This window comes from Coregonus lavaretus, assembly GCF_964263955.1.
Source record: "Coregonus lavaretus genome assembly, contig: HAP1_SCAFFOLD_4957, whole genome shotgun sequence".
NCBI classification, from domain to species: domain Eukaryota; kingdom Metazoa; phylum Chordata; class Actinopteri; order Salmoniformes; family Salmonidae; genus Coregonus; species Coregonus lavaretus.
In genome coordinates, this window is record NW_028166979.1 from 8,200 (window position 1) to 35,460 (window position 27,261).

The window sequence follows — 27,261 nt, forward strand, 5'->3', positions numbered from 1 at the left end:
GTGTAGAGAACAGGAACTGGGAGGAAGAGTAGGGTAGAATTCACACGGAATATTCAGCTGTAGCTGTACATTTTGTTGGATATATGTTTTCATAATAATTATTGCGACGTGGACACTATTTCTCGTGTCTCAGATGTGATAGTGTTTTCATCACATCACTGCCCCCGGGGCACAGTGAGTGACAGTTACAGTGGAGATTTTTTAACTACGCTCGAACAGCCTTCAGCCTTCACTTTAGAGGCTTTGGAGTGGATCAATTGAATTAGAAAATACATTCTCAACATGGCTACGGATCAAGAAAAGAATAAACAGCTTTTGATAAAGCTGTTGGAGAGACCGGGGAACGGGAGCTGTGTGGATTGCGGAGATGCAGGTACAGTCTAGGCTACTATGGTCGCATCAATGTCTCAAGTATGTCAGGTCAGGTGGCGCGCGCGCTCCTCCAGACAGGTCTCAGAGCATTTAATATTATTCTGTACGTAAATCCGAGACACTGCCATGCAAGTACTGTAGGCTACTGTAGTGCTCTATTGTTTGCAGTTATCAGTGTCTGTTTAAGCTCTAGTGCAGTCAAACAGGTGTCATTGCATAACAATACAGTGAAATCAGGTGAACATTTCAATGTTTGTATCAGAGAGAGAGAGAGAGTGAGAGAGAGCAAGAGACTGGAACCGTGAGACAGAGGGACAGGCAGAAGGACAGACAGGCAGACTGACGGAATAACATAATATTTTGGGATGTAGGCCTAATTCCCTGGTCTAAATATTCCTGCCTTGTGTGAGTTGCCCAGGTTGGCACACTGACAAATGCCAGTCTATAGCTTTACCTACCTCAACAGAGTGAGACCTGCATCTAATCATAATGTAGGTTGTAATGGAGTCTCCATACGTTTATTGTGACCACTGACCAGGAATACAATACAGACAATTTATGATTCCTTAATGCTATGACTCATTCATTTACATTTTACATTTACGTTACATTTACGTCATTTAGCAGACGCTCTTATCCAGAGCGACTTACAGTTAGTGCATACAATATTTGCAAATGCCATGCTCTACCAACTGAGCTACATCCCTGCCGGCCATTCCCTCCCCCCTCCCTGGACGACGCTGGGCCAATTGTGCGCCGCCCCATGGGTCTCCCGGTCGCGGCCAGCTACGACAGAGCCTGGATTCGAACCAGGATCTCATTCAAGTGGACATGCCCTGCCATCAATGCAATATTAATCTCCTGGTTCCATCCTCTGTAGCAGTTACTATGCTGTACAAGTCAGGGCTTGAAGTCAAATAGTCATAGCCTTATTTATTTTCAGGGTAATAATGAATAGCAACTGCATGGATTTTGAAAATACTTAAGAGGGTCCAGTCAACATAAAATCTATTGTATTCCGTCTTTAAATCATTTAATTAGAACTATCCTTATGGATCATTTAGATTCCTCAGGAAGTCTGTCTGCCTCCTTCTTCCATAGCAAGTGTTTCTTGGAAGAGTGTAAGATTATCTGCAATGTGGTTTGTTTGTGGCCCTTCCCTAAGCTCCAAAGAGTGTCACCAGATCATCATGACATCACAGATAACATGATGACAAAATAACACATCAGCGAACTTGGAATGCAGCCTCCCGCTCTTACAAGGTGTCAGTGAAATGAGTGGACGAGACATAGATCATACTTAACTGTAAATAGCTTTTTTATTATTCCATGGGCCTTATCACATAGTAGAACACTGTCATCTATTAAATCCTGCAAATGCCACCTGCTCTTTCATAAGGCCAATGCCAAGAGACACTTGTATTTAATATTTCATCAGGAGTGATGTGCTATCAATGATGCAGATCAGACGACCGGTTTAGCCTGTGGAGCCAGTCTGCTCTGTATGGAGAAGATAGATACTCCAGGGTTGTATTCATTACGCACCAAATGGAAGAAAAACAGACTGAAACAGGGACGGACTACTTGGAATTGTCCAATAAGAAGCTCTCATTTTCATTTTCATGCAAAACGGTAAAACTATTTTTTGTTACATGCCCTAATGAACATAACCCAAGGCTGAATGCTGAGCACACCCACACATTCCCATGGTGACTCAGCTATGAGCTCATCTCTAGATCCAAGGTCACAGAGTTCACAGTTATGTCATGTCCTGCTTGGCTTTTGAAAGAAATACAGTATCTACAAGGTAGTATTCATTCAGATGTTTCTTTGATGCTAGTAGCAGTATCTGGTCAGTATAGGGACTGTGCAGGCCTCTTGGGGTTGCATCCATATCTTCTTTATTCATTTCAGTCTTCCATCGGTTTGGGTTGTTGGGATCAGGGATGATGTGAGTGTTTCCTTTAGTAGATTTTAAACAAAAGATACAACAGATAGGCTGTTTAGAGAGAAATGTGCTTTGCCAACAATGGGTGACTGACACTTTACCATGTATCCCAGAATTTCCAAATGAGAAATTATGTGTATTTCGGTGAAGCTGTTAGTATGAGCAAACTGATAGTGAAAACATTGCATGCAGTGTCAGGTTATTTTTTAAACTCACTGCATGGTTTTTGTCGGTCGTTCTGTATGAATGAATGAATGAATGAATGAATTAATGTCTGTCTGTCTGTCTGTCTGTCTGTCTGTCTGTCTGTCTGTCTGTCTGTCTGTCTGTCTGTCTGTCTGTCTGTCTGTCTGTCTGTCTGTCTGTCTGTCTGTCTGTCTTTCTGTCTGTCTTTCTAATCTCACAGCATGGCTGGTGTACTGAGTGTACTGTCTGGGTTTGTGCCATTACTTTCTGTAATTGAGAGAAGAGATGGTTGGTTGAGATAAAACCATGGCATACACTCATAATTGTAAACTGTAAATGTGCAATATCATTAGGAACCATGCCAAGTAGATTCTGTCATCCCTCTGCTGCCCCTCTCTCTCAATGTCTATTGCTTTATTGGCATGATGTAACAATGTACATATTGCCAAAGAGTACTTTGGAAATGATTCATTAACAATATCAATAACAACATCATTAAAAATAACAATCAAGATTGCCACAAACAGGACAATCAGTAACAACAATAATCAAGGGTGGGGGGGATGGGGTTGTTTTAGAAATGGGAATCAGTAAGAAAATAAGTCAGTAAATAAGTCAATAACAGGAAGATGTGAAGGTTGGTTGGTCTGTCAGACAATGTCCCTCTTTATGGCATCTCTCTCTCTCTCTCTCTCTCTCTCTCTCTCTCTCTCACACTTTCACTTTGTCTTCTCCATTCTCTTTTCCCCATCTGTCTCTTTTCTGTCCTCTCCTCTCATGCCTCTTGTCAGTTGTTCCTCCTCTATCTCTCAATATCTTTGCCATCCCCCACCCTCCCTATCTCTGTGGCATTTACCATAGACATAAATCCACTCACTGAGTGACTTGTCTTTTTGCAGGTTTATGATCATCTCGCACGATCCCTTTAATTAGGAGATGTACTGTATATCCCCCACTATCCCTTTAATTAGTAGATGTACAGTACCAGTCAAAAGTTTGGACACACCTACTCATTCAAGGGTTTTTCTTAATTTTCTACATTGTAGAATAATAGTGAAGACATCAAAACTATGAAATAACACATATGGAATCATGTAGTAACCAAAAAAGTGTTAAACAAATGAAAATATGTTTAATATTTTATATTCTTCAAAGTAGCCACCCTTTGCCTTGATGACAGCTTTGCACACTCTTGGCATTCTCTCAACCAGCTTCACCTGGAATGTTTTTCCAACAGTCTTGAAGGAGTTCCCACTTATGCTGAGCACTTGTTGGCTGCTTTTCCTTCACTCTGCGGTCCAACTCATTCCAAACCGTCTCAATTGGGTTGAGGTCGGGTATTGTGGAGGCCAGGTCATCTGATGCAGCACTCCATCACTCTCCTTCTTGGTCAAATAGCACTTACACAGCCTGGAGGTTTGTTGGGTCATTGTCCTGTTGAAAAACAAATGATAGTCCCACTAAGAGCAAACCAGATGGGATGGTGTATCGCTGCAGAATGCTGTGGTAGCCTTGCTGGTTAAGTGTGCCTTGAATTCTAAATATATCACAGAAATTGTCACCAGCAAAGCACCCCCACACCATCACACCTCCTCCTCCTTGCTTCACGGTGGGAACCACATATGAAGAGATCATTCGTTCACCTACTCTGCGTCTCACAAAAACATGGCGTTTGGAGCCAAAAATCTCAAATTTGGACTCATCAGACCAAAAAACAGATTTCCACCGGTCTAATGTCCATTGCTCGTGTTTCTTGGCCCAAGCCTGTCTCTTCTTCTTATTGGTGTCCTTTAGTAGTGGTTTCTTTGCAGCAATTCGACCACGAAGGCCTGATTCACACAGTCTCCTCTGAACAGTTGATGTTGAGATGTGTCTGTTACTTGAACTCTGTGAAGCATTTATTTGGGCTGCAATTTCTGAGGCTGGTAACTCTAATGAACTTATCCTCTGCAGCAGAGATAACTCTGGGTCTTCCTTTCCTGTGGCGGTCCTCATGAGAGCCAGTTTCATCATAGCGCTTGATGGTTTTTGCGACTGCACTTGAAGAAACTTTCAAAGTTCTTGAAATGTTCCGTATTGACTGACCTTCATGTCTTAAAGTAATGATGGACTGTCGTTTCTCTTTGCTTATTTGAGCTGTTCTTGCCATAATATGGACTTAGTCTTTCACCAAATAGTGCTATCTTCTGTGTACCACCCCTACAGTGGCTTGCGAAAGTATTCACCCCATTGGCATTTTTCCTATTTTGTTAACTTACAACCTGGAATTAAAATTGATTTTTTGGGGGTTTGTATCATTTGATTTACACAACATACCTACCACTTTGAAGATGCAAAATATATTTTGTTGTGAAACAAACTTGAAATACGACAAAAAAACAGAAAACTTGAGCGTGCATAACTATTCACCCCCCCAAAGTCAATACTTTGTAGAGCCACCTTTTGCAGCAATTACAGCTGCAAGTCTCTTGAGGAATGTCTCTATAAGCTTGGCACATCAAGCCACTGGGATTTTTGCCCATTCTTCAAGGCAAAACTGCTCCAGCACCTTCAAGTTGGATGGGTTCCGATGGTGTACAGCAATCTTTAAGTCATACCACAGATTCTCAATTGGATTGAGGTCTGGGCTTTGACTAAGCCATTCCAAGACATTTAAATGTTTCCCCTTAAACCACTCAAGTGTTGCTTTAGCAGTATGCTTAGGGTCATTGTATTGCTGGAAGCTGAACCTCCGTCCCAGTCTCAAATCTCTGGAAGACTGAAACAGGTTTCCCTCAAGAATTTCCCTGTATTTAGCGCCATCCATCATTCTTTCAATTCTGACCAGTTTCCCAGTCTCTGCCGATGAAAAACATCCCCACAGCATGATGCTGCCACCACCATGCTTCACTGTGGGGATGGTGTTCTCAGGGTGATGAGAGGTGTTGGGTTTGCGCCAGACATAGCGTATTCCTTGATGGCCAAAAAGCTAAATTTTTGTCTCATCTGACCAGAGTACCTTCTTCCATATGTTTGGGGAGTCTCCCACATGCCTTTTGGCGAACACTAAACGTGTTTGCTTATTTTTTTCTTTAAGCAATGGCTTTTTTTCTGGCCACTCTTCTGTAAAGCACAGCTCTGTGGAGTGTATGGCTTAAAGTGGTCCTATGGACAGATACTCCAAGCTCCGCTGTGGAGCCTTGAAACTCCTTCAGGGTTATTTTTGGTCTCTTTGTTGCCTTTCTGATTAATGCCCTCCTTGCCTGGTCCGTGAGTTTTGGTGGGCGGCCCTCTCTTGGCAGGTTTGTTGTGGTGCCATATTCTTTAAATTTTTAATAATGGATTTAATGGTGCTCCGTGGGATGTTCAAAGTTTCAGATATTTTTTTATAACCCAACCCTGATCTGTACTTCTCCACAACTCTGTCCCTGACCTGTTTGGAGAGCTCCTTGGTCTTCATGGTGCTGCTTGCTTGGTGGTGCCCCTTGCTTAGTGGTGTTGCAGACTCTGGGGCTTTTCAGAACAGGTGTATAGATACTGAGATCATGTGACATATCATGTGACACTTAGATTGCACACAGGTGGACTTTATTTAACTAATTATGTGACTTCTGAAGGTAATTGTTTGCACCAGATCTTATTTAGGTGCTTCATAGCAAAGGGGGTGAATTCATATGCACGCACCACTTTTCCGTTATTTATTTTTCCATTTCACTTCACCAATTTTGACTATTTTGTGTATGTCCATTACATGAAATCAAAATAAAAATCTATTTAAATTACTGTTTGCAATGCAACAAAATAGGAAAAACGCCAAGGTGGGTGAATACTTTTGCAAGGCACTGTACCTTGTCACAACTGATTGGCTCAAATGCATTAAGAAGGAAATAAATTCCACATATTAACTTTTAACAAGGCACACCTGTTAATTTAAATGCATTCCAGGTGACTACCTCATGAAGCTGGTTGAGAGAATGCCAAGAGTGTGCAAAGCTGTCATCAAGGCAAAGGGTGGCTACTTTGAAGAATCTCAAATATTTATTTAACACTTTTTTGGTTACTACATGGTTCCATATGTGTTATTTCATACTTTTGATGTCTTCACTATTATTCTACAATGTAGAAAATAGTACAAATGAAGGAAAACCCTTGAATGAGTAGGTGTGCCCAAACTTTTGACTGGTACTGTATATCGCAGTGCAACAGTGGCAGGCTACTTAATGATATCATATTTTTGTGCAATGTCTCTAATGGTTATACCCCGATGTGTTGCTTGGCTGAGTTACATTAGTTAGATTGTGTGTGTGTGTGTGTGTGTGTGTCTCTCTCTCTCTCTCCCTCTGTGTATGGGGTGTGTGTGTGTCTCCCTCTCTCTCTGTGTATGGGGTGTGTGTGTGTGTCACTCTCTCTGTGTGTATGGTGTGTGTGTGAGATATGGGGGGGGGGGGGGGGGGATATTTACTAACACTGATACAATGACTGCAGCCTCCATAGAAAACCACTTGTTCTAGTTCTATGACCTAATTATAAACAGCAGCCACTGAAACCAAAACAGACTAAAAGCATCTCACACAACAACGCTGGCCAGACATACAGTATACAAACAATGTACTTAGGCATAGCTAGAAAAGGACATATACCACATTCTTCTAAAGTCTTCCGTTTTAACGACAGGCTCTGCCTTTTCCATCAAAGCTTTTGACAAAATGTGTGGAAACTTGAGTCAGGTTTAGGTGTAACTTACTGCGACCTGTGCTGATGTTGGGGACAGACTTTGTAAAACAGAATATAGGCCCTAAAGTCCTAGAATGACACTAGAATGTGCTTCATATCACACTTTCCTGGGTCCCTTGTATTAAAGCTAAATTTCATGCAAACATACTGAGCTACATGAGAGTCTTTTTAGGGAAAATACTTACAGAAAGTTATACCATATCTTGTTACAGCAGAGCAGTATGTTTCCCAGGGGGCCGTGGGGCTCTATAGATTCCCTATGTCCGTCTGTCCTTTTGTCTGTCCAGCCGTCCATTTGTCTGTCTGTCTGTCTGTCTGTCTGACCATTTGTCTGTCTGTCTGTGTGTCTGTTTGTCCGGCTGTCTGTCTGTCTGTTTGTCTGTCTGTCTGTAGAGGATGCAGTGGAATACTGATGGTGGTAAAGGTGCAGGTTGCATGTTTCGTTGATTGAGGTCACCAAATACTGTCTGTATGAAGCTATAGATTCACATCTGGTCCTAGCGAGAAACACTTGTATTGTTGTACAATTCTCTTGGCGTATCAATATCTTATTCATAACAGAAAGGAAAGGTATGTGTTTGGTGCTATTGGCACTCCTCTGCCAATAGCAGGCATAAGAGGCCGGCTGAAGTTGAGTTGCTACACCAGATGAACCCATAGTGGCTGTATGTATTGTGATCAGTAAATATATTCAGGGAGACCTCCCCAACCGACCACTGTTTGTTTCTGGTGTCTATGTCAGGAGCAGCGTCGAGCCACAAATAGTGTCTATGGGAAACGTTACCCCATAACGATGACTCAAGGTGAGTCTCCGTGGCGCCCGATAGACTCTGTCACCTCTCCTGTTCCCCACCCTTTCCCCATAGCTATCAGACAGATAGGAGAACCACCCTCCCCTCCCTCCCCACACCAGCCCCCACAGGAGGACAGTCTCGTACTAGCAGACGTTTAGCCCAACACTCTGATGTGAGCGCTAATGGTCTGATTGATGTCCACCGGTTACTATGAAGCCATGCGTCACAACTCTGGAAATTAGCTGGGGATCCTTTACCTTAGCTCCATTTGTTTGCTCTGAGGACACTGCTATGAGACTCTGCTCTGAAATCTAGGACAGTGAGGAGGAGAATTCACACTGTATGGGGTCAGACTGATGGCTGATGGGTAGACTAGGGAGCTACAGGTGACCTGCTGTCTGGTTGTTGAGTTGAACACAGCTTTATTGTATTCATTAGGCCACACAACGGAAAACACTTTAAAACGCTTTGCAACGGAAAACAAAAATTAGCATTTCTAATTGGACAAGTCTCAGTTTGGTGTCTAATGAAGACATCTGGGATACAGTGTCCTGACTGCTGTCCTGCAGATATAGAAGAGAGATGTGTTCCCCAGACTAAGGGAGCTCCCAGGCAGTCTTAAAGGAGGCTGCTGGAGCTGATTAGGATCTCTCCTGTCCTCTCTCCCAGTCTCCCATCTTCCATGTCCTAGCCCAGAGTCTCTGTGTCTGTCTGTCTGTCTGTCTGTGTGTGTGTCTGTGTGTCTGTCTGTCTGTCTGTCTGTCTGTCTGTCTGTCTGTCTGTCTGTCTGTCTGTCTGTCTGTCTGTCTGTCTGTCTGTCTGTCTGTCTGTCTGTCTGTCTGTCTGTCTGTCTGTCTGTCTTTCTCTGCCTGCCTGTCTGTCTGCCTGCCTGTCTGTCTGTCTGTCTGTCTGTCTGTCTGTCTGTCCTCCCTCTTTATCATACATACTCTCTTTGTCATTGTATGACAGTAACAAAGTATTCACCAAATCTCATTCTCTTCTCAACCAATTAAGTCTTCTTCTTGTAGCATGGTGTTGTACTTATTTCTTTACTATGAAGATACTGTACATGCAGACAGGAAGTAGCAGACATAGATTATCTACAGTGCTCAATGAGAACTAGAACTATAAGGCCCAGTGCAGTCATTTCCATGTGTTTTATATATATTTCCACGCTATGAGGTTGGAATAATACTGTGAAGTATCATAATGCCCTTTTAGTGTAAGAGCTGTTTGAAAAGACCGCCTGAAATTTCAGCCTGTTTTGATGGGATGTAGTTTTGACCTGCCTGGTGTCATTACCTGCTAAGAAGCTATTTTGGTTCCTTTTGACCATTTTAATTGAAAACAATCACAGTAAGGTATTTCATTGTTACTCAGAAATGCTATGATATTGAGATAAAAACGGCTGCATTGGACCTTTAAGATATCAGTCTAGAGGTCTGTGGTAACCACATCATGGTAGTAGTGGCCTGTTCTATCTCTGTTAGTCTGAGGCAGCCTTAAAATGAACTTCCCCATTTGTAGTACTGTCATTGTTGCTGTGAACTAAGGGTGTGTCCTGTGTGCACGTATGTGTTCTCACGTGTGTGTTTTTCAGACCCGGAGTGGGCGTCCTACACCCTGGGTGTGTTTGTGTGTCAGAGCTGCTCGGGCCTCCATAGAAACATCTACCAGATCAGCAAAGTCAAGTCTGTCCTGCTGGACCCATGGAGTGATGCGGAGGTAGAGGTGAGTCTGTCCTGCTGGACCCATGGAGTGATGCGGAGGTAGAGGTGAGTCTGTCCTGCTGGACCCATGGAGTGATGCGGAGGTAGAGGTGAGTCTGTCCTGCTGGACCCATGGAGTGATGCGGAGGTAGAGGTGAGTCTGTCCTCTGGACCCATGGAGTGATGCGGAGGAAAAGGTGAGTTGAGTTTGCCATTGGTTCTGTGTGTGTGTGTTAGCCCTACGCTTTGTGTCTGTCTGTCTGTCTGTCTGTCTGTCTGTCTGTGTGGTGTGTTTTGTGTGTGTGTGTGTGTGTGTCTTGTGGGCAGTGTTGTGAGGAAAGCCTCTCAGCCCTAATTCTGGCAGGATTGATGCAGGGAGGGAAAGAAAGTGAAAGAAGGGAGATGGAGATGGAGACCAAATGAGTTGCAAGGAAGACAGAATGAGAGAAAAATGTGGGAGGCTAGAGATAAGGGGGAGGTGTCAAGGTATGGTATTGATCTTGTGTGCATGCCAGCACAGTGCATGTGTGTGTATGTATGTGCATGTATGCATGAGTGTGTGTGCGTGTGTGCATGTGTGTCTTTGTATGCATGACTGTGTGTGTGTGTGTGTGTGTGTGTGTGTGTGTGTGTGTGTGTGTGTGTGTGTGTGTGTGTGTGAGTGAAACCCAGCTCATGAAACATCTGTTTCTCTCTGTGATTGCAGTTTATGGCGTCCAACGGCAACGATGCTGCTAAAGCCAAATACGAACAGAAAGTGCCTGCTTTCTACTACCGTCCTACACACACAGACTGCCAGTAAGTGACTTGGTCCCTGGCCCCTGGCCCCTGGGCCCTGGCCCCACTTGGCCCGCTGGCCTAACCACCCACCCCTTCATGCCCTGCTCCAGGTCCCTCAGCTGGGTCACCTCTGTCTGTGTGACTGCTCCACCCATCCTCTAAACACTGTAACGGAACACAAGACAGAGGCTAGATTGGTAACCAAAAGCATGAACAAACGTCTGCAGTCATGGGTTACCAAACTTCACCAAACGTCTGCAGTCATGGGTTACCAAACTTCACCAAACGTCTGCAGTCATGGGTTACCAAACTTCACCAAACGTCTGCAGTCATGGGTTACCAAACTTCACCAAACGTCTGCAGTCATGGGTTACCAAACTTCACCAAACGTCTGCAGTCATGGGTTACCAAACTTCACCAAACGTCTGCAGTCATGGGTTACCAAACTTCACCAAACGTCTGCAGTCATGGGTTACCAAACTTCACCAAACTTCTGCAGTCATGGGTTACCAAACTTCACCAAACGTCTGCAGTCATGGGTTACCAAACTTCACCAAACGTCTGCAGTCATGGGTTACCAAACTTCACCAAACGTCTGCAGTCATGGGTTACCAAACTTCACCAAACGTTACCAACTTTAAACTTGTGGACTTCTCATTGGCACGCCTGTAAAATGACACCTTCTCAAAAGACTAAATGAGTTATAGTCATATGGAGGAAACTCCACTTAGAGTCTAGGAGGTAGAGCCATTACCAGATGTTGGTTACCTATACAGGTTCCTCCTTTCAGGTGTGCAACGTTTAGTCATCAATGGCAGAGGCCAGAGGAAAGGCAACAGTTTGGAATGCAGCCACAGTGCATTCCTTGTCTTACGTCAGATAGCGCGACGATTCCGCTTGCACTGGTTGAGGGACGAGCGTAGGAGTGACATTACTGGTTGTAAGACAATGGCCACAGTGTTGACAGGCAGAACAGTACCCTTCAAAAGGAGTCATCAGCCTGGTTCTCCTGGGTGATAACAGTCCCACTGGGAACAGACGTCAGTTCAACGTCTAGTTTTTAATTTACATTTGGTTGAGTTGTCAACTAACGTGAATTCAATGTGAAATCAACAAAATATTTCACCATGTCATTGGATTTAGATAACAAAAATAGAAAGAGTAGCACACACAAGAGAGCGGAGTCGGTTGATGAGGCGTGGTAGAGAGGCTAGAAAGAGTAGAACACACGAGAGAGAGAGCAAACACACACACACAGTCTCAGGCTTTATACGTTTGTGTTTGTCTGTTCATATTGCCTGTGTGCATGTTAAGACGGATTACTGATAAGACAGACCGAGCGAAGAGAGAGAGATAGTGAGGGAAAGTGTTGAAAGACAAGGGTGGGGATGAAGGGAGGGGGGGGAGGGAGGGAGGGAAGAAGACGTGGAATGAGTGATCAATTCAGAGCGAGTCCGAGGGAATTGGAGAGAAGGGTGTCAAAGTATGTTTATGGGTGATTGTCCATTCCAATCATTTCTGTAATCAAAATCCTGATTATTTGACAGGGCAGAGGAGCAATATAATATTTAAAAGATAAGTACTGCATTATAGATTCACTGGATGAGAACTCCAGGGTTGTGTTCATTAGGCACCAAACGGACTGCAACAAGGAGGAACTATCTGGACTGGTCCAATAAGAAATACTCCTTTTTGTGTTCCGTTGCAAAACATTTTCAGTTGCGTGCCCTAATGAACACCACCCTGATCTGTCATCCATGTTGGTTAATGAGATATTATTGACAGTGAATCTTTTCAAGCATAAACACAGTAAATATAGTAAACAAACACCAACTGTTTCTGCAGGCTCCTTCGGGAACAGTGGATCAGAGCCAGATACGAGAGGAATGAGTTTGTGTGTGTGGAGAGACAGGAGCCTTACTCTGCAGGTAAGACTGAGTACACACGCGCACGCGCATGCGCACGCGCACACACACTCACACTCACACTCACACTCACACTCACACTCACACACACAAACGCATGCACATGCACACATGCATACAAACAAGCACACATGCACACACTCACACACACACACACATGCACGCACACGCACATACACACACACACTCACACTCACACACACAAACGCATGCACATGCACACATGCATACAAACAAGCACACATGCACACACACACACACACACACACACACACACACACACACACACACACACACACACACACACTGAGCCTGAGTCTTTGTCTCTGTCTTTATTCTCTCACCACAGTGTGCTTCTCAACACCCCTGCATTCCACACTCAGAGAATAATGGACTTTCTAGGGCTGAACAGATGATAAAATCAGTAGTGAAAGAAAGACAGAGAGATAAATAGTGAGTGGGACAGAGATAGAGAAGAAAGAAAGAAGCCTCAACATTACCTCTCTTTCCTGGAAATCAATTAAAATAATATCAAAGGCCATTCAACTTTGAGAGATTTGACTGTCTTTGAGACTGTCTTTGGCACCCCAATGGTGGAACAAGCTCCCTCACGACGCCAGGACAGCGGAGTCACTCACCACCTTCCGGAGACATTTGAAACCCCACCTCTTTAAAGAATACCTGGGATAGGATAAAGTAATCCTTCTACCCCCCCCCCCCCCCTTACTCCAACCCCCCCACCTAAAAATAATAATAAAAATAAATAAATAAATAAAATTGTAAAGTGGTTATCCCACTGGCTATAAGGTGAATGCACCTATTTGTAAGTCGCTCTGAATAAGAGCGTCTGCTAAATGACGTAAATGTAAATGTAAATGTAAATGTAATTTCTCGTGCTTCATTCCATTCATGTCGATTCATCATTGTTAGGCCTACATCATGTTATCTCAGGACCACATGAGCAGTAAAGAGCTTGTTACATGGAGACGGTAATACAATAAGCCTTGTAAGTGCCGCCTTGTCATCTGGCTTCAGCGACCGCCACATTGCTGTCCTGTCCTTTCCTTTACAAAAGGCCTCTGTGATGCAGAAAGACAGACAGAAATGTGCTAACAGAGTTGGGTAGTTTCTAAATGTCATCCATTACAGTTACTAGTTACCTGTCCAAAATTGTAATCAGTAACGTAACTTTAGGATTACCCAAACTCAGTAACATAATCAGATTATTTTCAGTTACTTTTGGATTACTTCCCCTTAAGAGGCATTAGAAGAAGACAGAAAGGATCCATCAAACACATTTGGTGTCATCATAGTGGTCTCTGACCTGTGGTCAGACTCACTAAAACTTAAACTTGTACCTTTTTTCAATGCTGAATTGAAAAACCATTAAGAAAACTGAAAGGTGTGACAATGTATTTTCTTTTCTCACAAACATCCTCTCCGAATGTAAAAGTAATCCAAGCAGGAATCATCTACATTTTCAAAAGTATCTGTAATCAGATTACAATATTATTTGGGTGAACAGATTACTCACACACACACACACACACACACACACACACACACACACACACACACACACACACACACACACACACACACACACACACACAGTCAGTCAAACAGTCAGCCACTCAGTGTTAGCCACTCAGTCAGTCAGTCAGTTAGTCTGTCATGAGTCAGTTAGTCGATCAGTCAGTTAGTCATTCAGTCGGTCAGTCGGTTAGTCAGTCAGTCACTCAATCAGTCAATTAGTCAGTCGGTCAGTCAGTCATTCAGTCAGTCATCATATAGTCGGGCATCATCATTATCTCTCTGGTGAGTGTCTCTGTCCTCTATTCTCTCTGCCACCACAGAGGAATCAGCCTTAAAGGGATAGTTTGGATTTTGCTGACTTCCCCGAGGTCAGATGAACTCGTGGATACCATTTTTATGTATCTGCGTCCAGTATGAAGCTGGACTCTGGGGAGCATGTTAGTCTTTGTGCTAATGCCAATTAGCATTGGCTCGCGAAAATACATTGCGAAAAGAACTTCCTTCAAAATGGACGCAGATACATTTGTATTTGTATTTATTATGGATCTCCATTAGCTGCTGCCAAGGCAGATTTCACAACATATTAAGTGTGTGCCCTCAGGCCCCTACTATACTACCACATATCTACAACACAAAATCCATGTGTACGTGTGTGTATAGTGCGTATGTTATCGTGTGTTTGTATGCATGTGTTTGTGCCTGTGTTTGTGTTGCTTCACAGTCCCCGCTGTTCCATAAGGTCTATTTTTTAAATGTATTTGTATCTAATTTTACTGCTTGCATGAGTTACTTATTGTGGAATAGAGTTCCATGTAGTCATGGCTCTATGTATTACTGTGCACCTCCCATATTCTGTTCTGGACTTGGGGACTGTGAAGAGACCTCTGGTGGCATGACTTGTGGGGTATGCATGGGTGTCCGAGCTGTGTGCCAGTAGTTCAAACAGAAAGCTCGGTGCATTCAACATGTCAATACCTCTCACAAATACAAGTAGTGAGGAAGTCAATCTCTCCTCCACTTTGAGCCAGGAGAGATTGACATGCATATTATTAATGTTAGCTCTCTGTGTACATCTGAACAGTAGTCCAGGTGCGAAAAAACTAGGGCCTGTAGGACCTGCCTTGTTGATAGTGCTGTTAAGAATGCAGAGCAGCGCTTTATTATGGACAGACTTCTCCCCATCCTAGCTACTGTTGTATCAATATGTTTTGACCATGACAGTTTACAATCCAGGGTTACTCGAAGCAGTTTTGTCTCCTCAACTTGCTCAACTTGCTCAATTACCACATTATTCATTACATGATTTAGTTGAGGTTTAGGGTTTAGTGAATGATTTGTCCCAACTACAATGCGTTTCGTTTTTGAAATATTTAGGACTAAGTTATTCCTTGCCACCCATTCTGAAACTAACTGCAGCTCTTTATTAAGTGTTGATGTCATTTCAGTCGCTGTGGTAGCTGACATGTATAGTGTTAAATCATCCGCATACTGGCTTTACTCATACGTTTTTCCAGAAACAGACTATGATCGATAATGTCAAAAGCCGCACTGAAGTCTAACAAAACAGACCCCACAATCTTTTTATCATCAATTTCTCTGAGCCAATCATCAGTCATTTGTGTAAGTGCTGTGCTTGTTGAATGTCCTTCTCTATAAGCATGCTGAACTTCTGTTGTCAATTTGTTTACTGTAAAATAGCATTGTATCTGGTCAAACACAATTTTTGGTAAAAGGCTGATTGGTCGGCTATTTAAGCCAGTAAAAGGGGCTTTACTGTCCTTAGGTAGGGGAATAACTTTTGCTTCCCTCCAGGCCTGAGGGCACACACTTTCTAGTAGGCTTAAATTGAAGAACGGCAAATAGGAGTGGCAATATTGTCCGCTATTATCCTCAGTAATTTTCCATCCAAGTTGTCAGACCCTGGTGGCTTCCACACTTACTTTACAGAATTCAAAATTACAATGCTTGTCTTTCATAATTTGGTCAGCGTTTGTTGCTGGCATGTCATGCCTAAGTTTGCTAATCTTGCCAATTAAAAAATCATTCAAGTAGTTGGTAATATCAGTGGGGTTTGTGGAATGAGCCATAAAAATGGTATCCACAAGTTCATCTGACTCCGGGGAAGTCAGAAAAATCCAAACTATCTCTTTAACATAGTCACTCACACTCCTACTGCCAGTGACTCTTGTCTCAGCTGACTCTGGTGTTAGATCTGACCTGGGGTCTGTCAGCTGTGATCTCTGTTTGCGCGGGTGGTACTGTAGAGAGTGACGTGGCTGTACCAGGATCAGGCCAGTGCCAGTGGCTGGATGGTGGGTGTGTTCTGGGTGACAGGGTCCTGTTATCCCCAGTGTCCCGTGACTGTCAACACTTCTCTTTCTATGTGTCTATCTCCATCTGTCTGTCTCTCTGTTTCCCTCTCTATCTGTCCATCTGTCTCTCTGTTTCTCTATCTGTCTCTCTGTTTCTCTCTCTATCTGTCTCTCCATCTGTCTCTCTATTTATCTATTTCTCTCTCTCTCTCTTTTTCTCTCTCTCTCTCTCTCTCTCTCTCTCTCTCTCTCTCTCTCTCTCTCTCTCTCTCTCTCTCTCTCTCTCTCTCTCTCTCTCTCTCTCTCTCTCTCGACCAGAGCATGATGACTTCATCACTACACCAAGAAGAGAGGGAGGGAGGGATGAAGAGAAAGAGGCAGGGATGGAGAGCGGGAGGACAGAAGGGAGAGGGAGGTAGGGATGGAGAGAGGGAGGACAGAAGGAAGAGGGAGGTAGGGATGGAGAGAGGGAGGACAGAAGGGAGGGGAGGGAGGGATGGAGAGAGGGAGGACAGAAGAGAGGGAGGTAGGGATGGAGAGAGGGACAGAAGAGAGAGGGAGGTAGGGATGGAGAGAGGGACAGAAGAGAGAGGGAGGTAGGGATGGAGAGAGGGACAGAAGAGAGAGGGAGGTAGGGATGGAGAGAGGGACAGAAGAGAGAGGGAGGTAGGGATGGAGAGAGGGAGGACAGAAGGGAGGGATGGAAGAAGAAAGGGAGTGTTTCTTACTTCCAGCACGTTTCCCTAAAGGCCTTTGCAGACTGTACGTCGGATTCAGTCATTCATGATTATCACGTCACACTGTGCGATGTTGCCAAATAAAAATCTTGATATCAACCTGGCAAGATTTTACAATTTGCTTCAGTTCTGTGATTGGCGACATCAGCCGACGTAGGCTACGTAAACTGCAGTGGTGTTTTTGATCTGCACATGTGCCAGCACCAGCAGCGCCAGCCTCTCTCTATGCTTATGCGCGAGTGAACTGAAAGTATGAATCTTAGAAATAGTTTTCACATACAAACTTTTTGTCCGAACTCAGAATCAAAAAAACATGGTCGCTGTGGTAGAACGTTTATTTTGATAGCTAATTTTTTGCATTTGGTAGCCTGATTTCAGATGTGTCGTGTAAACAAGATTATTAGGGAAATCGGTCTTCTTGCACAGCATGTAAACATTTAAATCAAATTATTATATTAATCTCACTATTCACAATAATCGTATTATTGTGTGCATACTCAGTGCCAGCCGTCTTCCTATTGGTCAGTCACTGGGGTTGGCTCGTAACACCAGCCACACACTACACAATAAAGGCGAAAAAATCCTGACACTGCCAGAACTTTGTTGGAGCCTACGACCGCATGTAGTGGTACTTAATCGGACCCTGTCACACTGAATGACCCAAGACGTCCGAAAATCATTTACGACCTAAGAATTTTCCCACGACGTGGACAATTTGTCTGAGACGGCAAAATGTTGGCATAAGACAGCTAAAATGGTGCAGTCTGCAAAAGCCTTAAGGAGAATGGAACACTTTCACAGCAGTATTAACTGAGATTAACTGACACTCTGCTATTCATTCTTCAGTCTCATTCTTTCACTCTGTTGTCTGTCTTTTAGTGCATTGCAGTGTAATGGGATTTGATAGTTTGATAGTAATATTCTATTCACGTGTGTGTGTGTGTGTGTGTGTGTGTGTGTGTGTGTGTGTGTGTGTTGCGTGCGTGCGTGTGTCCATGTGTGACTCATTGCTGTGTTGGTAGAGTTGACAGTACGATGTGTGTGTGTGTGTAGGGCAGTGACAGTGCAGTTCTGCTCCTAGTTGTCTCTGTCTGTTGGCTGAGACTGAGTGAGGACAGAGAGGCCAGTGACAGGAACAGACAGGGAGCACAGAGCCATGGTGTGTATGTGTGTGTGTGTGTGTGTGTGTGTGTGTGTGTGCTTTCTGAATAGGGTAGAGTGTTGATTTCAGCATCGATCATAATGTTGGAGGAAGCAATTGATCTCTGCTGAGACAATTCAAGGTGAATTATTCATGGAAGCTAAAGGCCAAGACAACAGACATCACCACCTTAACCCTGCCTCAGCACATCACAGAGGATGGTGACCTGGGAGTTTAGATACGTGCACACACACACACACACACAGAATCCACTGGACCCCAGCTTCACTACTGAATCCTGTTCTATCCTTTTTAATCCTGCCCTCTGTGTTGTTTTTGTTTCTCTCCCTTTTACGCTCTCCTCCTCTCCTCTCCTGCTCTCACTCCTCCTCTCCTCTCCTGCTCTCACTCCTCCTCTCCTCTCCTGCTCTCACTCCTCCTCTCCTCTCCTGCTCTCACTCTTCCTCTCCTCTCCTGCTCTCACTCCTCCTCTCCTCTCCTGCTCTCACTCCTCCTCTCCTCTCCTGCTCTCACTCCTCCTCTCCTCTCCTGCTCTCACTCCTCCTCTCCTCTCCTGCTCTCACTCCTCCTCTCCTCTCCTGCTCTCACTCCTCCTCTCCTCTCCTGCTCTCACTCCTCCTCTACTCTCCTGCTCTCACTCCTCCTCTCCTCTCCTGCTCTCACTCCTCCTCTCCTCTCCTGCTCTCACTCCTCCTCTCCTCTCTTGCTCTCACTTCTCCTCTCCTCTCCTGCTCTCACTCCTCCTCTCCTCTCCTGCTCTCTCTCCTCCTCTCCTCTGCACCTTTGTCTTTGGAATGGGACCCCTGTGGTTCCTCTCCTTGCAGGGTACCGAGAGGGGTTTCTATGGAAACGGGGCCGAGATAACGGACAGTTCCTGAGCCGAAAATGTATTCTGTCAGAGCGGGATGGCGCTCTGAAGTACTTCAACAAGCATGATGTGAGTGTAGTGCTATATCCCCCCCCCCTCTCTCTCTCTCTCTCTCTCTCTCTCTCTCTCTGATGGGGGACAACACTGGCATAAAATAGCAAACCTTGCTAGTGACTGTAGTTACTAGAGGAAGCTTGTAGGTGATTGTTCTGCAGCTGAACGATGATGATGATGATAATGATGGCTACAACGATGATGATGGTGATGGTGATGGTGGTGGTGGTAGTGGTGATGGTGGTGGTGGTGATGATGATGATGATGGTGGTGATGGTGGTGGTGGCGATGATGATGTTGGTGGTCGTGATGATGGTGATGGTGATAATGATGATGGTGGTGGTGATGATGATGGTGGTGGTGATGAGGATGGTAGGGTGATGATGGTGCTGGTGATGAGGATGGTGGGGGTGATGATGGTGGTGGTGGTGATGGTGATGATGGTGGTGGTGGTGATAATGATGATGGTGGTGATAATGATGATGGTAGTGGTGATGGTGGTTGTGATGATGATGATGATGATGATGATGATGATGATGATGGTGGTGATAATGATGATGGTGGTGATAATGATGATGGTGGTGGTGATGGTGGTTGTGATGATGATGGTGGTGGTGGTGGTGGTGGTGGTGATGATGGTGGTGGTGGTGGTGATGATGGTGGTGATAATGATGATGGTGGTGGTGATGGTGGTGGTGATAATGATGATAGTAATAATGATATGGTGGTGGTGATAATGATGGTGATGATGATTGTAGTGGTGGTGATGATGATGGTGATGATGATGATGATGATGATGATAATGATGATGATGGTGATGGTGATGATGATGATGGTGGTGGTGGTGATGATGATGGTGGTGATGATGACAGTGGTGGTGATGATGATGATGATGGTGGTAGTGATGATAATGGTGTTGGTGATGATGATGGTGGTGATGATGACGGTGAGGTGATGAAGATGTATACTCTCTTCCCCCTCCCTTCTCTCCCTGTACAGGCCAGAGAGCCCAAGGCTGTCATGAAGATCCACACCCTGAATGCCTCCTTCCAGCCTAGTAAGATAGGCCAGCCCCACGGCCTGCAGGTCACCTATCTGAAGGACAACAGCACCAGGAACATCTTTGTCTACCACGAGGATGGCAAGGTGAGGTGAACAACTTTGAGGCAATGTTGTGTGGTCATTGGGCGTTTGCTTGGCTGCTGGTGGACACAAACAGACAGTCAGGAAGGTACAGTCGACTCCTGGGCCATGTTCATTAGGGTGCACAACAGAATACAAAATTAAAACATTCGGAACGGGAAACGAACATGACATTTCTTATTGGATGAGTTGAAGTAGTCCCTCCCTGTTCCAGTTAGTTTTTCTTCTGTTTGGTGTCTAATGAACACGGCCCTGAGCAATGCAGGTCAACAGTCCCATATCAAGTACATTCTCTTGACTTGCTCTGGATATCTGCATGTTCCGGGATGGTTAATTTGCTTTCACACCAGTCCCACACTGTAGCAAAACATTTTGCAACGGAAACAGAAATGAGCGTTTCTTATTGGGCAATTAAGTACCTCCCTGGTTCACTCAGTTTCAAAGCGTTTTCTTCTGTTTCCTGGAGAACACCACCCAGGAGTGGACTGTCTCTATAGACCAGGGGTGTCAAACGTACGGCCCACGGGCCGGATCAGGCCCGCAAACGGGTTTAATCCGGCCCGCGAGATGATTTTGAGATTATTATTATTATTTTTTTTTTTTTAAGTATAAAAATGGGCTGCAATTTTTCAATAAAATAAACTGCTGTTACAATTGCGTCCACTGGATGGCGCAATAGCAATTGTGTTAAGCAAGCAAACTGTTTATACCGGGGCAGAGCAAGTAGGTCAAGCACGTGCAGCCAATGAGCTACTTTGTTTTGCCCGCGATATTTATTACGGCTTCTACTTTTAACATTATTTGCTTTGGCACCCTCATTGCCCCAATATGTCTCTGTCAAAAAAGAGAAAAGTGGACGCAGAGTGCAGAGTGTTCCAAGAAAAATGGTCATCCTATTTATTCACGGAATTGAATGGGAAAGCTGTATGTTTTGTGTGTTCAGAGCATGTTGCAGTGCTGAAAGAATATAACCTTCGTCGCCACTATGTGAGTCTTCATGCCAACAAATATGACAACTTTCAAGGACAGCGGAGATGAGAGAAGGTGAATGAACTGTTGGCGGGTCTGAAGAAACAGCAGTCTGTGTTTACTCACAGCCGAGACATCAGTGACGCTGCAGTGAAAGCTAGATACTTCATTGCTAATGAAATCGCAGTGGCTTCAAAACCATTTAGTGAGGGTGAATTTGTAAAAACATGCATGATAAATCAGCGGAGATTGTGTGCCCTGAAAAGCGGCAGGCTTTTGCAAATATCAGCCTGACAAGAAACACAGTTGCAGACAGGATTTCCGATCTTTCAGTGGATTTGGACAGCCAGTTGAAGCAAAAAGTAAAGTCATTTATTGCGTTTTCGGTTGCAATTGATGAAAGCACGGACATTACAGATGTTGCACAACTGGCCATTTTCATCCGCGGAGTTGATGACACATTGACCGTCACCGAGGAGTTCGTGGAGTTGGTGCCGATGACAGATACAACGACAGCAGCTGATATTTTTACCGCACTCGTCGGCGCGCTGGACAGGGTCGGAGTGGACTGGTCCCGCGCTGTCAGCCTGGCTACAGATGGTGCGCCCTCAATGATCGGGAAAAAAGCAGGCGTTGTGACAAAGTTCAGAGAGAAAGTGCAATCTGCAAATGGAGGACGTGATTTTTTGACTTTTCACTGTATTTTGCACCAGGAGGCTTTGTGTTGCAAGTCATTAAAGATGGATAACGTCATGAAGGTGGTCATCCAAACTGTTAATTTCATCCGATCCAGAAGCCTGAATCACCGTCAGTTTGACAGCCTTCTCAGAGAGAAAGACCACACCTATGGCCTGCCATACCACACTGAGGTAAGATGGTTAAGCCGAGGTGCTGTGCTGAGGCGTTCTTTGATTTACGAGAAGAAATTGAACAGTTAATGGAAGAAAAGGGCAAACCAGTGTTAGAATTTCATTCAGCAGAATGGATGCAGGACCTTGCATTTATGGTGGATGTTACAGAGCACCTGAATAACTTGAACAAACAGCTGCAAGGGCGCAACAAAGTTGTCACGCAGTATTATGACAGCGTACGTTCTTTCAAGTTGAAGCTGTCATTGTGGGAGACGCAACTTGCCGGTGGTGATGCAGCTCACTTCCCCTGTCTGAAAAATGTGTGCGCGACCCAACATGTGGCAGACATGAAGCGGTTCAAAGATAAAATAACGGGACTGTTACGGGAGTTTGAGCAACGCTTTCAGATTTATGTTGATGTTTTTATGTTGATGTGCTATTGTTTTTAATTGATTTTATTTGTATATTTAACCTATTCTTGACTCTGTGGTTCTTGCACTTGTTTGGGGAACAGGATTTCATTATTTGTATCTACATTTCTGCCTGAGAAATGACACCCTGATATAGTTCTGTGATCTGTGATATACTTCTGTGAATCACTGAGGCATTGTGTGTTTGTCTGTTCTTTGTCCTCAGAACTTTCAAATAACTTGAGGTGTTTTATGATTAATAGTAATGTTGTGCTTTTGGACACTGTCCTCAGGCTCCAGCTTTATGTTTATATGTTTTTATGTTGATGTGCTATTGTTTTTAATTTATTTTATTTTATTTGTATATTTAACCTATTCTTGACTCTGTGGTTCTTGCACTTGTTTGGGGAACAAGATTTCATTATTTTTATCTACATTTCTGCCTGAGAAATGACATCCTGATATAGTTCTGTGATCTGTGAAACAGTTCTGTTAATCACTGAGGCATTGTGTGTTTGTGTGTTCTTTGTCCTCAGAACTTTCAAATAACTTGAGGTGTTTTATGATTAATAGTGATGTTGTGCTTTTGGACACTGTCCTCAGGCTCCAGCTTTATGTTTATATGTTTTTATGTTGATGTGCTATTGTTTTTAATTGATTTTATTTTATTTGTATATTTAACCTATTCTTGACTCTGTGGTTCTTGCACTTGTTTGGGGAACAGGATTTCATTATTTTTATCTACATTTCTGCCTGAGAAATGACACCCTGATATAGTTCTGTGATCTGTGAAACAGTTCTGTTAATCACTGAGGCATTGTGTGTTTGTGTGTTCTTTTTCTTTAGAATTTTCAAATAAACTTGACGTGTTTTATGATTAATAGTGATGTTGTGCTTGTACTATTTTGGACACACAGTCCTCAGGCTCCAGCTTTATGTTGTATGTTGATCGTATTAAAACAAAGAAAACAATCTGAAGTTGTTGTTTTTAAGTTATATATACCATGATTTTTCCGGTCCGGCCCACTTGGGAATAGATTTTCCTCCATGTGGCCCCTGAGCTAAAATGAGTTTGACACCCCTGCTATAGACTATCAGAAGCATTTATTTTGTGAAGTGGCTGTTGGCATCTGAGTAGGAGTATATCTCCCTCTGCAGGACATACGTTGCAATTGCATGTCTTTAAATACACCCTAAACCTAGTAGGAAATATTCTGAAATCGAAGTCGACTACTGTTTACAGTAATGGTGGATTATTGCCAGGAAAGGGGCTCTATCAGGTGTGTATGGAGGTCGGGGTCGTGTTCAGTGTAGGTAGCACAAAAAGTTTTCTCCCATTTAATGTCAATTGAACAGGACCCAGATCATGTTAGCATGTCTGTTGTGTTTTAAGGAAATGGTGGACTGGTTCAACGCCATCAGAGCAGCCAGATTTCACTACCTACAGGTTGCTTTCCCTGGGGCCCACCACGCTGATGTAAGTCTCTCTCTCTATCTTATTTTCGTGTTCTCTCATTAATCCCTCAGTCCCTTCCTCCCTAGTATACACAGGTATTATATACAGCTGGCCCAATTCTGCTCCCTATCCCTTCTCCTTGGCCTTAACCCTTCAATGTTTGCATATCCCAAGGGTCTTGATAGATATAAGCAGTGTAGTGGCATATCTTCCATCCTATTGCTTATACCTTATGGATCTGCAAACATGGAAGGGTTAGGGCCAATGGGAAGGGGTAGGAAGGGAACTGGGACTGGCTACACACACCATCACATGGTCACAGAATAAAACATTTCTCCTTCTTCTCATGTATTCGTCCAGTTGGTGCCAAAGCTAACACGGAACTACATCAAGGAAGGCTACATGGAAAAGACGGGTCCAAAGGTGAGGTCTTTTAATACTTACACTTTAGTTACTTACACTTGAGTTACTTTGTGACACGACACTTAATGCTTCTAACTTTATCAGCCCATTGGGTTTCACTGTGAATGTGGTTTCATTTGCACCACACAAACGTACCACGTTAATAACGGCCATTTACAGCCTCAGCCACAGTATATTTGCAGAGCCTGTGAGCTGAATGCCTACCTCATACTGCTTGGTGTTGATAATGTTTTGTTGTTCCAGAATGGGATCCTGTATGTAAGCCAAGAAAGCCATTAGCTATGAGAGTGCAATAAAGTTTATTCGTTAAAGAGGCTATACGGAACCTTTGCCTCTGGGGGTGCTCTGGAACTAAAAGGGGTCCCCTCAATGGACAGAAATATTGCCCAGAAATGACCTCATTGGACAGAAATACATTATTTTTAGGTGAATCATTAGCAACTGAACATCTGTAAAGCCTTTTTAATTCCTTCAACCTCTGTCTCCTATTTCCCTCTTACAGCACACAGAGGGCTTCAAGAAGAGATGGTTCACTATGGATGACAGGAGACTCATGTACTTCAAGGATCCTCTGGTAAGATAGTCAGTGGATAAATTAGGTGCAATGTCATATGGGTCAAAGAGATGGTGCTGTACCATTTCAGTAAATAACTATTAGTAACACTTTATTTAGGGCTTACAGTTCAACAGGCTCCAAAATGACTGATAATAGCTATGATTGATAATCAATTGATAATACCCATTATAAGCAGTTCATTGGTACTTATGCATTATGGCACTTATAGTACAGTGGTACTGAACTAATGTTATTTGCAGGTTATATTATGTAAACAAACATTCAAATTATTTATTGGACCTCATATACAATGTGGCTGGTCAGACACACACAGACCTCTCCCCCACACACTGAGTCTCCTCTCTGTTTCTTTGTGAGGATGCCTATGCGCGCGGTGAGGTGTTCATTGGTAGTAAGGAGAACAGCTACACTGTGCTCCCCGGCCTTCCCCCGTCCACCCAGGGCTACCACTGGCAGTTTGGCATCACCATAGTAACGCCCGACAGGAAGTTTCTATTTGCATGTGAGACCGAGGAGGAGCAGCAGGATTGGATGTCTGCCTTTCAGGGCGTGGTGAACCGACCTATGCTGCCCCAGGAATATGCAGGTAACCACTCACATGACTCTACCCAGGATTTGGCCAAGGAAAACATATACATTTTTCACATTTAGCAGACGCTCTTATCCAGAGCGACTTACAAGAGCAATTAGGGTTAAGTGCCTTGCTCAAGGGCACATCAACAGATTTTTCACCTAGTCAGCTTGGGGATTCGAACCAGCGTCCTTTCGGTTACTGGCCCAACGCTCTTAACCACTAGGATATCTGCCGCCCCCTAGTTTAATAAAATGTGGGGTCTTTTACTATGGGGGATATGTTGAGTAAGGTGTCCATTGGTGGATCTCTCTCTCTCTCTCTCTCCTCTCTCTCTCTCTCTCTCTCTCTCTCTCTCTCTCTCTCTCTCTCTCTCTCTCTCTCTCTCTCTCTCTCTCTCTCTCTCTCTCTCTCTCTCTCTCTCTCTCTATCTATCTATCTGCAGTGGAAGCCCACTTTAAGCACAAGCCCTGAGAGGAGGAGGACAAGAAAGAAAAAGAGGGAGCCTGGACTTGAGGCTAGACTGGAGGCTGGACAAATAGGATCCTTCTCCTCATCTGGAGAAAAATAATGATACAATTAAGGATAAACCACACAGAGCAGTAAAAGAGGGGAGAGAGAGCCCCAGGACTCCAGAGGGGGGTGTTACTGTCCTGTTTCCATAATCCTCTGCTCCGCCTTACCCAAAATCATGCCCATATATAATGAACAAAAATATAAACAGTTCATATAAGGAAATCAGTCAATTGAAATAAATAAATTAGGGCCTAATCTATGGATTTCACGACTGGACAGGGGAGCAGCCATGGGTGGGCATAGGCCCACCCACTTGGGAGCCCAGCCAATCAGAATGAGTTTTTCCCCACAAAAGGGCTTTATTACAGACATAAATACTCCTCAGTTTCATCAGCTGTCTGGGTGGCTGGTCTCAGACGATCCCACAGGTCATCCTGGGCTGGCGTGGTTACACGAGGTCTGCGGTTGTTAGGCCGGTTGGACATACTGCCAAATTCTCTAAAACGACATTGGTATAGAAATGAACATTCAATTCACTTGCAACAGCTCTGGTGGACATTCCTGCAGTCAGCATGTCAATTGCACACTCCCTCAAAACTTGAGACATCTGTGGCATTGTGTTGTATGACAAAACTGCACATTTTAGAGTGGTCATTTATTGTCCCCAGCACAAGGTGCACTTGTGTAATGATCATGCTGTTTAATCAGCTTCTTGATATGCCAGGTGGATGGATTATCTTGGCAAAGGGGAAATGCTCACTAACAGGGATGTAAACTAATTTGTGCACAGAATTTGAGAGAAATAAGCTTTTTGTGAGTATGGAAGATTTCTGGAAACATTTAAACTCATGAAACATGGGACCAACACTTTACATGTTGCGTTTATATTTTTGTTCAGTATAGTTGGAAAGAGAGCCCGGGATTATGTTGACCTCCTTAACTCATAGGAAGTCCCACCAAGTTGACTACATAGCCTTCAATGACACTGCTAGTGCTGAGCGATTAGTGCTTTTTGAGGTCAGTTCAGTTTCGGTTGGATTATAAGAAAATAATCACCGTTTTTTATTTCAATTATTTTTTTAACATGAAATGCACTATGCATTATGTGGGTTGAATGCTGTAACAACACAGAATAAAACAATTAATAAACGTCCCATGATGGTAGTGACTGCCCATTACTGCTTATCACTTATTAACCATCATTTATTCACATTACTTTACTTTAATAAAATATTTCAGTTGTGTATTT

The 27,261-nt window shown here is 43.8% G+C and overlaps 1 protein-coding gene across 1 annotated transcript; it reads left to right on the plus strand.

Annotated features, from left to right (window-relative positions):
* LOC311114043 (arf-GAP with dual PH domain-containing protein 1-like) lies at nucleotides 1-27,261 on the plus strand. The gene is made up of 11 exons (XM_084189317.1): nucleotides 1-373; nucleotides 9,614-9,744; nucleotides 10,429-10,520; nucleotides 12,348-12,430; nucleotides 18,999-19,111; nucleotides 20,096-20,242; nucleotides 23,863-23,946; nucleotides 24,286-24,348; nucleotides 24,851-24,922; nucleotides 25,283-25,511; nucleotides 25,942-27,261. Exons 1-11 carry the CDS (start codon nucleotides 283-285, stop codon nucleotides 25,968-25,970), a joined length of 1,134 nt encoding a protein of 377 aa, XP_084045443.1. The 5' UTR covers nucleotides 1-282; the 3' UTR covers nucleotides 25,971-27,261.

Bases quoted from the DNA above. Each gene is read 5' to 3' on its own strand.
- LOC311114043 (XM_084189317.1), top strand. From the start codon at position 283: ATGGCTACGGATCAAGAAAAGAATAAACAGCTTTTGATAAAGCTGTTG. The intron at 374-9,613 runs GTACAGTCTAGG...TGTGTTTTTCAG, and splicing joins TGTGGATTGCGGAGATGCAG to ACCCGGAGTGGGCGTCCTAC. The intron at 19,112-20,095 runs GTGAGTGTAGTG...CTCCCTGTACAG, and splicing joins AGTACTTCAACAAGCATGAT to GCCAGAGAGCCCAAGGCTGT.